This window comes from Chelonia mydas, chromosome 21 (assembly GCF_015237465.2).
Source record: "Chelonia mydas isolate rCheMyd1 chromosome 21, rCheMyd1.pri.v2, whole genome shotgun sequence".
NCBI classification, from domain to species: Eukaryota; Metazoa; Chordata; order Testudines; family Cheloniidae; genus Chelonia; species Chelonia mydas.
The window spans coordinates 11548339-11561588 of NC_051261.2; the positions used below are offsets into that span (position 1 = coordinate 11548339).

General features: G+C 49.3%; 1 protein-coding gene across 3 annotated transcripts in view; it reads right to left on the minus strand.

Annotated features, from left to right (window-relative positions):
• Positions 1-4537: 4537 nt before the first annotated feature.
• TEAD3 (TEA domain transcription factor 3) overlaps positions 4538-13250 on the minus strand; it is a 57058-nt gene continuing 48345 nt past the window's right edge. For all 3 annotated transcript variants that reach the window (XM_043533655.1, XM_043533656.1, XM_037884964.2), the window contains 3 exons: positions 11476-11616; positions 10760-10912; positions 4538-9380 (listed from right to left, as the gene is read on the minus strand). In XM_043533655.1, the coding sequence (XP_043389590.1) occupies positions 9267-9380; positions 10760-10912; positions 11476-11616 (408 nt within the window). In that variant the 3' untranslated portion in view covers positions 4538-9266. The remainder of the gene's footprint in view (positions 9381-10759; positions 10913-11475; positions 11617-13250) is intronic.

Genomic DNA, 13250 nt, shown 5'->3' on the forward strand with positions numbered 1-13250 from the left:
TTTGTGTGGGGGGAGAATGCACAACTCTGGCACTTCAAAAGCGAGAGCCTGGCCTGCCAACAGGTGCCTCCATTGATAGGGACATGCCCTCCCCTCCATGGTCCCCCATGCCCAGTTCTGAACAAGCCTCTGGAGGGAGGCGTGCAGGCCCGCCGAAGATCCCTGAAACAAGCGGTGCAAAATCTTTGTGGTGAAAATGGGAATCCTTGAAATGTGTCTTGTTATGAGCGTCAGCACTAAGCGGTAGCCCTCGTGCTAGCCGGGTCTTCTACTTCCCTTTCTCCGCGGGACAGCTGGGCCTGCTGGGGGTTCCACCTGCCTGCGGGTCCGCTCAGCTTTTCGTGATACATTTTAAGGTTTCAGGCTGCTGTCTGTCAGCTGGGGTTTTATTCCTGGGGGAATAATAATAACCCTACCTCAGGGCTTAAAAGATGTGTGATCTGTCTTTAATATATCATAAGTTCATATCCATCGTCTTGAGTAGTATATTTCCAGTTAGATAATCAGATCTGTGTATACCTCCGTGGGAGATGGACACTTGACTTGGGTTTGATACTTCCCAAGTTTTAATTTGTAATGCAGCCTGAACAATCACAAAACCAAGTGGTCTCAGAGTTGTTATGCATGAACCACTCTTCATAGCTGATATCCCTATTATTCATAATTTCTCTTCACTGTTGATTTTACTTTTAGATTTTCTTCTGTCTCAGATATATTCCTGACCTTTTGCTATGCTTTCTCTGGCAGTACTTTGGGTTGGTCCCTTAAAACTATAACAGGGTTTCCATTTGGTTCCATAATTACTTTCCAACCTTTATTTTGTTCAAACAGGTCACAGGTCTCATAAACAGGTACTTTTGTGTTGCACTTTCATCACCAAGTTTTGTGACTGCACATTATATTTTATGCACGTTTGCAAAATGGCTCCTTCTGTTTAAGTTTCTACAAACATTCCAATATGCAGGATACTTACTGTGGAAGGAGGTAGATTAGTTCTGTCTCTCTTACAACCCTGATTTTTATCTTAGCTCGTTAGTTCTGCTAACTTTCTGAAATCCTCTTTTCGGAAGAGTGCGACCCCACCTGGAATACTGTGTGCAGTTCTGATCTCCCCTGTTTAAGAAGGATGAATTCAAACTGGAACAGGCACAGAGAAGGGCTACTAGGATGATCCAAGGAATGGAAGACCTGTCTTATGAAAGGACACTCAAGGAGCTTGGCTTGTTTAGCCTAACCAAAAGAAGGTTGAGGGGAGATATGATTGCTCTCTATAAATATATCAGAGGGCTAAATACCAGAGAGGGAGAGGAATTATTTATGCTCAGTACCAATGTGGACACAAGAACAAATGGATATAAACTGGCCATTGGGAAGTTGAGACTTGAAATTAGACAAAGGTTTCTAACCATCAGAGGAATGAAGTTTTGGAATAGCCTTCCAAGGGAAGCAGTGGGGGCAAAGGACCTGTCTGGCTTTAAGATTAGACTCGATAAGTTTATGGAGGAGATGGTATGATGGGATAACATGATTTTGGCAATTAATTGATCTTTAAATATTCATGGTAAATAGGGCCAATGGCCTGTGATGGGATGTTAGATGGGGTGGGATCTGAGTTACTACAGAAAATTCTTTCCTGGGTATCTGGCTGGTGAATCTTGCCCATATGCTCAGGGTTTAGCTGATCGCCATATTTGGGGTCGGGAAGGAATTTTCCTCCAGGGCAGATTGGAAGAGGCCCTAGAGGTTTTTCGCCTTCCTCTGTAGCATGGGGCACGGGTCACTTGCTGGAGGATTCTCTGCTCCTTGAAGTCTTTAAACCACGATTTGAGGACTTCAATAGCTCAGACATAGGTGAGAGGTCTTTCACAGGAGCGGGTGGGTGACATTCTGTGGCCTGCATTGTGCAGGAGGTCAGACTAGATGATCATAATGGTCCTTTCTGACCTTAATATCTATGAATCTATGAATAGGTTAGATCAGGAGGGCAGGTGGAAATGAAGAGGAAAGATTGGGATGGAGAAAGAAAGAAAGAAAGAAAACACGCTGGAGGTGGAGACAGGGGAAGAGCGGGGTCAGTTCAGGTTTGTTTACACACAGGACTTTTACACAGCAGTTTAGCCCAAGGGCTGCAGACACATTTATTGATTTAAAGCGGGTTATATCTGTTTAACTTGCACCTGTACATTTACTGACACAAGACAAGGCCCCAATTGTAAGAAGATAATGGCCGTACTAGGTCAGAGACCAATGGTCCATCTAGCCCAGTATCCTGTCTCTAACAGTGCCCAATACTTACGGGGGAATGACCAGAACAGGGCAATTATCAAGTGATCCATCCCCAGTCATCCAGTCCCAGTCTCCAGCAGTCAGAGGTTTAGAGACCCCGAGACTATGGGGTTGCGTCCCTGGCCACCTTGGCTAATAGCCATTGATGGACCTAGCCTCCAGGAACCTATCTAATTCTGTTTTGAGCCCAGTCATACTTTTAGCCTTCACAAGATCCCCTGGCAAGGAGTGCCACAGGTTGACCGTGCGTTGGGTGAAGTGGTACTTCCTTTTGTTTTAAACCAGTGTTTGGACGCTGAACTCGGCCAAGGGGAGGTTTCACCCACACAGGCTGGTGGAAATACAAGTGGAGAGCCAGAGAATAGCATGCAAGGGTCTAGGAATGGGCTATCAGGCCATCCCTAGCCAAACACCACCCCATCCACAGCCCAGTTGATACTATACTAACCCTAGCTCCCAAGTTCTGTGCATCTCCATTGGGGAAACATGCACACAGTGAGGGACCGGCTCTTCCCCACCATTGCCTGAAGGAAAGGGGGGATGGGGCACCTACAGGATCCAAGTCTCTGATCCTGCTCCTCCTTCCCCAAGCAGCAGAAGTAGATTGTCATTAAGGGGCTAGCCCATTGTAGATTAAGGTGGGGGGGGGGAGAATACCTTTGTGTACAGCGCCTAGCACAGTGAGTGCCTAGACCCTACACTAATACAACTAAATAAAAGCAGGGACATAGGCCTGGATCAGTGCGATTCCCTCCCTCCAGAGTATTTCATGGGTCTGCTCACTCCCCCCACCATTTCCTTCTTGTCCACGGAGTCCATCTGCTTCTCCTATACCATCACTTCTCTCCCCACCCTGTCAGTCACCCCCCACCCCTATATCAACTCCTCTCCCCGCTCCAGCTGCTAGGCCCACCATAACATTCTCCCCACCCCTTACACAATGGGGTCTGCTCCCCCCACATTTCCTCCACCCTCGTTTGATCCCACATGACCCCCATCCCAGTTTTTCCCCTCCTCCCCCATTTTCCCTCCAGACCTGCCCCTCTTCCCCCAATACCAGCTCCCCATTCTGCCCCAGAACTATCTACCAGCTGGAGAATGAAGCAGTCGGTCCCAGAGCTCTCCTCGTGTCTGGTGGGCTGCTCCTGAGGAGCTGGGCAGGTGCCATGATGGCCGGGAGGATGGGGGTGGGTGCAGTGACGGCAGGGGGTACAGAGGGCTGGCAGCTGTGGGTATGTCGGGCCACAGGTTCTACTGCCTTTTTCAAAACCGCCCTGAGCCCCGTAGCTTTACACGCTTCCTGGATTGGCCAGTCTCCATCTATTCACCGGCCTGGCACTGGCATGGATATATGCATGGTGATTGTGTGCACTGTATGTATCTGAACAATCTGTTTCACCCACTCTGCATCCATGAAGCCTAAGTAGAAAAGATCTCTCAGTCCAGGGCGATCGTATCTTTTCTGGGGAGCCCTCTACCCCAGGATTCCAGGGCCAGCAGCGTGGTAGCCTGTCTCCAGGAGACACTCAGTGCAGGTGGGGATACTCTTAGCCCCACTTAGGGCTCTTAGTTTTCAAAGGGGAGGGGGATAGGGGACAACAAACAAGCAGACAGACTCTCAGACTTCTGACATTCATGGCCAAAAATGGAAAGAATCCCTCTGACATTCAGAATGTGAGTACCAATACATACACGGCTGTCTTGGTTTGGGGTCTCTTGAAACAAATGATGACCCAAGATTTAGGAAGAAAAATACTTCTCTGATAAATAGGTCTTGATATTCATCCAAACGTTCTCCCCCCTCTTACAGTTGGGGAAATCAAGGCAAGGAATATGTAAGTGCCTTGCCTGTTGAAGATGATGGATGGATTGTAGTGGATAAACAACAAAAACGCACCCTTACCAAACAAAACCCCATCACCTGCAATCCAAGAGGTTATAGAAAATCGGAAGAAGGGTGATAACGTAGATAAAGACTGGATCCACATCTGGGTTCAATCCTGGCTCAGACACAGACTCTCTGTGTGACTTTGAGAAAGGAACTGCATCTCTCAAACCCCCACATTTGTAACATGAGAATGATGCTAGTCCCTTTGTCTTGTCTGTTTGGCCTGTAGGCTCTTTATAAGGCTCTCTCTTCCTTTCTATATGTACAGCACCTTGCACAATGAGGTTTGATTTCTGTTAGAGTCTCTAGTCAGTGCAATGATTCAAAACAATAGACAATAAAAATACCAGCTCGGGAACTGTGTTGAGCCAACCCATGAACAAATAATTTTAATGGTTTTCAGCAGACCCATCGTTTTGTAGGCGCTCCACTGTCTCACCTTGTTGAAGTTGGACAGATCCAGTAAACACAACAAATATATGATACAACCCATCACAGCTGGATTAAAAAAATACACAAAAAATATAATACATAAAAAATGGTTTTACATTGTGGACTGACACAGCTCTACAAATGGTGACCATAACCCTGGTAAGCTTTACAAAGTCTTTAAAAAAATAAAACAGTACTTCATGTGAAATTCATAAATACAATGGGGGAGGAGGAGAGGAAGGGGCTTGGTTATTGATTAAGAGTCTCTGGGTACCTGTTTAAGTCCCATTACAGGAGAGCCAAGCACTTGGCATCTCTGCCGCTGTCCCGTAGGAGTGAGTGGCAGCCGGGCTAACGGGCAGCACGTGGGTGTGTATTTGTGTCCGCAAACCAGAGGTCAGAGGGCGTGTGAGAACAGCCAGGGAACTAGGCAGCGGATCTACTGCATGATGCTCTGAGATTACAAGGGAGGGAGGTGGGTGGGTTGCAGATGAAGGGCTAAGAAACATAAAACAGTCCAGTTTAAGAAGAGTTTCTTTCCAACAGGGCTCTGGCCCAGTGTGGGAGCGGGGCAAACACAAAGGCGGGGCGGGGTTGTGTTGGGTTTTTATAAAGCCCAACTCGTCTAGCAGAGCAAACTCCCCCCACCCTCCCCTCGGCGAGGGGACCGGAGCCTGCCGCAGGAGTGTATACAGCGCCCTCTGTCTGGAAGGCAGGTTAGTGAGGGGAAGAGGGGGGCATTGTTGTGTGTCTCTGCATGCTGACGGGAATGCTTGGAAAAGGGAGGGTTGAACCTCAGTTTCCAGAGTTTTAGATCTGCGAGTGAAACAAACATGCTACATATAAGAAACCCAGCCAGGTCTCCCCACCACTGGAACATGGGCACAGAAAGGGACTATGGGCATTCAGGATTCTCCCCCTCCCGAACTGCACAGACAGCAGCTCCCCACCTCCTTTTTCTCCAGCTACTCCCTACCCCACAGCTAGAGATGGGCCGAAGTGTCCAGAGGTCAGCGTGCTCGGCCTTCGAGAATCAGCCACCGATGACTGAGTCTTCCTAGGAACGAAGCTTGTGCCACTCTGGGGGACAGCTACTCGCCCACGCCAAGGGGGACAGGGAGCCTGGGACATTTGCTCCACCCACCTAGGGGGACTGGGGGACCAAGGTTCAGAATAACTCGGGGGTGGAAGTCCTGGGAGTCTCCATGCGCCTTCGCTCTGAATTCCACGTACCATCAGTTCTTGGAACTTCAGCGCCTACTGTTTGCTCCCCAGCACTGCCGTGTACGCTCTGCATTAAGGTTTGTTTCCTGAGCTAGTGCACTGGGCTTTGCCGTATTACTGCTCTGGTTCCAACAGGCCGCCCCGTCAACGGTCCCATGCAGCTCCTCCGGCTCACGTGGGCATGGGTGTGTCCGTCAAGACTCCCCGGGGAGGGGTTTCCAGGATGCCCACGGGTGGCACCAATCGCAATGTTATTAGAATAGTTAAATATGTTGTACTAGAAAAACTTTGACCAACAGATGGTTTCCTTCAAGGGTTGGAATCTTCACAGTTCCCTCAATGCTCCTGACAGCTTCCCCCGGTCACAGAAACCCAGGGCTGCCATATTGGATTCAAAGACCCATAACTTACTTGCCTGCCTGCCTGCCTACCTACCTAGCTATACAATAACTGTACACCTGGCCACCAAGCAATGTCTGGGCATCTAGCCTTCAGAACAACATGCTAATCAATCCCTAGCTCGAGCAGAGGGGGATAAAAAGGAAGAAGAAACGGGTCAAAACTGAAGATTCAGCCCCTTGAAAGCGAGGCTAAGTCCACTGGGAAAGACAGGGTATGAAGCAAGAAAATGTCTGTCTCTGTAACATCCCCTTCCCCTCCCTTCTGCCTCCTCAGCCCAGTACTGCTCTCACCTTCCTCCCAGCAGAGAGGGAGGAAGTCAGCAATGGAATGACAAGCCGTTAACCCACCAGTTTAGGAAGCAGCGCAATGCAGTAGGGCTCACATGTCTGTGAGATCCCCTCCTTGTCCCCCTTCATCAGGAGCAGGCCCCCTCCTGAAGACAGAGAAAGGAAGAGAAGTCTGCAGAGTGATGGGGAGGAAGGGAGAGGACTCTAAGGACAGTGTCCCCCCTGCTCTCCTTCCACTACATCTATGCCACCTACATGCACCAAACCCTTGAGATCTGCCCAATCACCATCCGCCTGACAGGGCCAGTCTCTTCCTTCAGACACCATCTCAAAGACTCCCGCTCTCTTTGGGCCCCTTTCCAGAGATCTGCAGTCTCCTAGAAAAAGGACATTTTTCCAGCACTGGGACCTCCCCTTGCAGCGGCCTCGCTGGGATCAGGCCTACAAGCTAATCTAGCTGGGCAACAAGGACCCTTGGATTCCAGCCATCAGTGGGCCCATCCATTCACCCTCTTTGTGCTAGCGATCTCTCTCTTGCTCCAGCCTCCGCCAGACTCACTCGCCTTAGTGGCAAAAGAAGCAGGTTCCAACTCCTAACTCCCCCCTGCAATACGGCCTCCTCCCCGAAATGCAGCCACAGATTGCTTCCCCCCCGTTAGTCACAAAGTTCTCAAAGGAAATCCCCATGTCCAGTGACAGGCTCTGAGCTCCTCAGTGGAAAAGCCACGTCCCTCAGTGGGGATTGGACAGGGCATAGGAGAGGCAGTTAAGTGTGGGAAGGGCAGGTGGGGCAAGGGAAAAGCATAAACTGAAAAAAGTCAGACCGAAAATGCCAAAGAGGAAGAGATGGAAAATTTACATATGTAAATTAGGGTGGGGAAAACACAATCCTGTTGCCATTTCCCTATTACTTACTATTAAGCCACAAATGAATAATTAGAGGAACACTACTAAGTAAAAACCCCTGGGCCTGAGCCCGGATGGTGCGGGGAGCCCAAACTCCTACGGACTTCAGCGGGAGAGGAGGACATTCATCACCTTTTATTTTGCTGGTTGGTGTGTTCCTGCATCTGAACTGACACTGTACGAGTCAGTTTCATGTTGGTTCTAGTCACTTTCACAAGGCTGGGCTGCAAACGCTGCAGGGGCAGGAGAGCTCCACCTCAATTAAAAATACGCTCTCTCTTTAAAAAAAACACGTATTTTAAAACTTAATTTTAAAAAATTATGAAAAAAACGTTTCCATTCAAGTTTGGACAACTCTCCCGACTGCCCCCTTAAATGACAAACCCTACATTTTGGACCTTCACTACCCAACAGTGTCCCTTTAAGCTGTACCCCAGCCATACCACCACCTTCCATTTTGTCACAGCCATGTGGCCAGATTTCAGCCAATGCGACACCCCTGAAGTCCAGGGAGTTGTGTGGTTCACACCATCGGTGGATTTGGCTAATGGGGATAACGTGAGGTGGGTTATAAGGTACCACTGTGGTGGATGGGTAGACCCCACTCCATTGCCTGCAGATAGGAACGATCAGGAAAGCAATGGGAGGCGATAGGGAAAGTTAATACCCTGCTAAACTGATCTTCCGGCTTTGGTCTAAGCTTTTCCCGCGTCTCTGCCAGGAAGTCAGATGCCAAAGCATCGGCAAGAGCTGCTTAAAGCTTCCAGTCGCTTGGGATGTTTGAGAATTTCCTGGGTGATCCCACCTTTCCCAGCCCAGGGACTTTCCCCCCCAGGCCTCTCAGACTCTGCCTGGGTACAGCCATTATACTGCTGGTCTCCATAGCCTCTGAGATCTCTTTTCTCCAGCTGAGCCCCTTCCTGTCATTCTGCTACCTTCCTGTCCTCCCACCACCTGCTCTGACCTCCCACAGCCATGCACTTAGGACCCTCTTCTCTCAACTGGTTCAACACACACTCCAAGGTGACGCACCCACATTCCCAACATCTGGGACACTGCCATGGGACCAACGCCCTCCCACACAAACCATAATGCCAGGCATACTGCTGTGGGTACCTCCATAACCATAGCTCCAGGGACAGTGTTGCAAGATCACTGCACTCCTGAAACAAATACAGTGCTCAGTGCCATTGCTGTGATAACACTTTTTACAGTCACCATTCCCTCTTGCCACTAACTGACGGGGACGTTACACACAAAGACCTGACCTGCGTCTCTGTGGGCCATGCTGGCTTTGCACATCGCCCACTGCAAAGAGTGGGGCAGAAAAATTCTCCCTTTCCCTTGCCCGTTTCCAGACCAGACCATGTCTTGTTGGATAAACGAGGCAGCATCCACTTTCTCATCCCACTCTGAAAGGCCATTTCAGCACCACCCACTCATCAGAACGAAGCCAGGCAGAGCTGGGCCGGGACGCACGATCATTTATATCTGAGCAAGGAGGTGCATCTGGGTATTAAGAAGGGGTTGTCGGTCGACGTGGCAACATGCTGCTCTAGGACGGCATGCTGGGAAAGGCACACAGGCGGTAGGCCTCAGGAACGACGAAGGCCAAGTCTTTCCCCTTCCAGCTCTGGATGAGCCCCTCCTTTCGCTCTATGGTTTCTTCTTCTTTTTTTAAAAAAAATTGTTCCTAAGTAGAAAACATCTTTGATTGTGAGTCAGTCTTTTTGGCTTTTCTTTTTCTCGTTTTCAAAAGACTTCCACCGAGGCATCCTGCATGGGCAGCTTCTCTGCAAAGGCCTCTCCCCCCCCCACGCCCCACCCATCCCACAGGGCCTCTAGTCTTTGACCAACTTGTACACGTGGTGCTGGGCGCCATGCTCGCTGGTGGATACCTCAAAAACAAAGGCTATACAGAGCAAGGTTTCCTGGGTATCCCTATTCGTAACAACCTGGGTGGATAGGAGAGAAAGAGGAGTCAGGAGAGTCCAGAGATGGGTTCTGTGTTATCTTGTAAGGGACAGTTTTACCATGTGGATAATTTATTTTATAGATCTGTATCCACATGTATGTACACACACACCCCCCCCCCCCGAGTCTCCACTGGCTTGTACCTTGTGAAGCCACTTACCCCAGTACAACATAGGTGAAATCTAGAGCTGGTGCAAACGCCAAACTTTTGTTTCATGGGACATTTTTGACACTTTACAATTTGTTTTCATTCTGAACCGGAACAAAAACAAATTATTTGCAAAACTTCCCATGAAACAGAAATTCCGCCCCCAAAAAGTAGTGTTGGAAAAATGTTGAAATTTTATTTCAAAGTGAAATTTTTCTTTAGAAATGTATATGATTTTTAAAATGTTTTTAATATTACTTTTTTTTTTTTTACATTAGTTCTGATAAGACATGTAAGAATCTATAACGACATGTGATGTCAGATTATGCTATGACTTGACATATGGTAGCATATTTTACACTACTAGTACCGGTCATGAAATAATGTACAAATGTTAAAATCTACAAATAAACAAATACATTTCAAAACAAACATTTCCAAAAGAAATTTCATTTGGAAAATAAATTTTCTGTGGGAAATGGCATTGAAATCGACACAATTTCTCAGAAAATTTCAGTTTTATCTAAACAGTATTTGTTTTGAGGACTATTTTGTGACCAGCTCCAGTGAATTACGTGTATCGGGGTACACAGCTGCATATATATTTATTAATATGGGTGTCTCTATAGTGTCTATTCACATTACATTTTAATGTATTTTATACACACACGCACTTTAGAAGGATAAAATTCGTGTGAACAAAAAAGGATTAACCCGCCTCACCCCCAAAAAAAACCTCTCTCAAAATCCCTGTGTGATTTTGCCTCAAACTTTCCCCAAAGGGCCACCTCGGCACGAGATGTGGCCTGTAAAAATTCTAGGTTCTAGGAAAGCTGGTTCAATCAGGAAATGGCTTTGAAGAAATTAGAGCCTGTGTTTTCAAAATGATTTTAGGTGCCCAACTTGAATCACCTTAAACAAGCCTGATTTCCAGAGGGCAGGTGCTCAGCACTGTCTGACTATCAGGGTTCTTTAAGGCAACTCAAGGAGTGCACCCAGAATAACTAGTCACTTCTGAAAGTTTAGGCCCTGGTCTATAATGGGGGGGACATCTTCAGTCTTAACCATGCGGGGGAGGGGATTTGCACCGACATGCAACAAAGGGTGGTCATATGATTGTGGTCATCAGTAAGTCATGCGTCACTTATGCATGGTGAGCCTGGAAGAGGAGAATGGGGATGGAAGAAGAAGAAAGGAGGCAACGTCGGGTACCTGCAGGATGGTGAAATTCTCCAGGACGCTGTTCATCATGTACTTCTCCGGGAGATGCTTGAGTTTGTGGATGAAGTTGATCATGTATTCGCACATGGGGGACCGATGGATTCGATAGACAAACCGGCCATTCTCCAGCCGTGCGTACTCTGTCTGCAGAAGAACAGATCCAGGTGCTCTGTATTACTACACAGTTAGCATGTGGCTGCTGTCAGAGCGTGCAAGGGAGCGGGCGGGAGTAGGAGCATGAAGGACGGAGGATGTAGGTAGCAAAGACACTGGGATCTGCAGCATGAGCGTAAGCGAACTGGGATAATATCACTGCAGAAGGCTGAAATTTACTAGCTCAGGTACTAGATGCGCCCAGATCTGTTTAAGGAGCAGCTTTCATCCAGCTATTTCCACTCAATCGTGCCTTTAAGGCTGTTAGGTCTTTGGGGCTGGATTCTGTTAGCATCTGGCACATTTTACCTGTGACACAGCACCGCACGTTCCTATAATAATTAATAACAGCACAGATCTCTATTAATTCAGCTCTGAATCCCCAGGAAGGTAGGTACCCTCTCCATTTTACAGATGGAGAAGCGGAGGCACAGAGGGGCAGTGACTTCACCAAAGGACACAGGGAGCCAGTTGCAGAACTGGGAATGGAGGCCTGACTCACCGTCTCGTGCTCTAGCCACTAGCCCGCACTCCCTCGTGGGCGTGGGACTCACCTCTACCTTCTCGACGACTTGCTTCCCGAAGGAGCACACCTTGGTGGAGACAGTGACGGTCATGTTCTCTGCGCTGCTGTACTGGCTGCTCACACCATAGAAGGTCCCAGGACCGTCCTGGATCGTGCTGTTCAGATCCGCCTAAAGCAGAAGGAAAGGGAGGGCGTTACCAGGAATTGAGCTAAGCTTTGGCTGGAGGCGGGAAGGTCCAGAATGTGGAGCTTTCAGGGACAGGGACCTGGAGGTAAAAAAAAAAGTCACTGATTTACAGAAATACCATCTTTCTCGACGGACTGAAGGCACAGAGAGCACGTCAGCCTCTCCTGAAATGCAACCACGTCTGGGGAGAAAGACAGAAGCTGTTGAACAGCGTGCTGCAGGAGTGCACGCTAGGTTAGGACAGGAAGCAGAGAATACCATATAAGCCACTGCAGCCCAGCGGGCTGGGGAGAGAATTGAGGGAGGCAGGAGGTAGTTACCCCCGTTGGCATTTGGCCAGGACATCATAGCTAAATACCTCTGCTCTTGCAAACACTGCTGCTGGATCTGAAAACCAAGGTCCTCACCCTTGAGGCCGTTCCTGTCTCAGGAGGACACAGTACGGACAATGCTAAGAGGTCAGAAATCTGGATTCAGACCCACCCAGCCCGCCCCAAACCAGGAGACTTTTAAAAGATAGTGTGTGTTTTGGTCGGTCTTGATTTTTGAACTCCCTCATGCCGCACCAGCATGTGTGGGGTGGAGGCAATTAGTGCAGCCAGCTCCCCCAAACGTATAGAGGAAGGAGATTTTTGCCCCCCTGTGGGAGACACGTTGCTCCCTGATGGCTCAGAGCTTCCAGGTTCTCTCCAACCCCCACATTCTAACTCATTAATTTCATGCCTCCCTGCTCCCCACAACCTGCCCCTCCTCCAGCTCAGCAATTAATTACATGGCCCTCCCCTCCCAGCCCCCACATCGGTTCTGCCCTCCCTGCAGCTCCAGAGGCTCTTCTCCTCCCGCTCCTGGGCCTGGGGGGGAGGGAGGGCGACTGGAATGGGCACTTCTTCTCTCTGTTCCCAGGCTGGAAGGGGGATACAATTCCAGGGGCTCTTCATGCCCCCTCTTCCCAGGCCCAGGGTTGCAGGCAGAGAGGGACAGAGAGCAGACTGACCCACTGCTTACAGGATGAGGGACGGTCTCCCTCCTATGCCAACAGTGTCGGCTGCGCCTTTGTTCCCCACCCCCTCCACACTCGTTGAGCAGGGCTGACGTTCCAGTGAAGGCTGGAGCCTTGGGGATCATGGGGACACTGGCTGCAGTGGGAGGCAGAAGCACGTGGCTGGGGCTGAAATGGCAGCTTTGAAGATGGCACGTCACTGAGTTCAGCAGTGCCTTAGAGGGAAGAGCCCCCTGCCAACACAGCCCCTCTCCCAGCACTGCACTGACTTGGGAAGGAAGTGTGCCCATCTTTGACTCACCCACACCTGTTCTTGCTGTTTCTAGTGACCCTGGAAGATCTCCCACCCAAGCCTGGACCCAATCCAAGCTGGTGTGGCTTGTAAGGACAGGCAGGATCACCCCCGAGGTGATATGGCTGATAAAAGCCCCTGCATGTCTGTCCACAGCTGCCAGCTGCCACCCTGGCTTCTGCCGGGGAACAAACTTCTTCTGGCTCGACTCAGATCATTGTACAAACAGGTCTGCCAGCTCCTGCCCACCACAGTGTGTGGGAGCATCTGCGAGGGGCTCTAGACACACAGCTGGGCATTGTGGGGAGGGTGGGAGCATGGTTC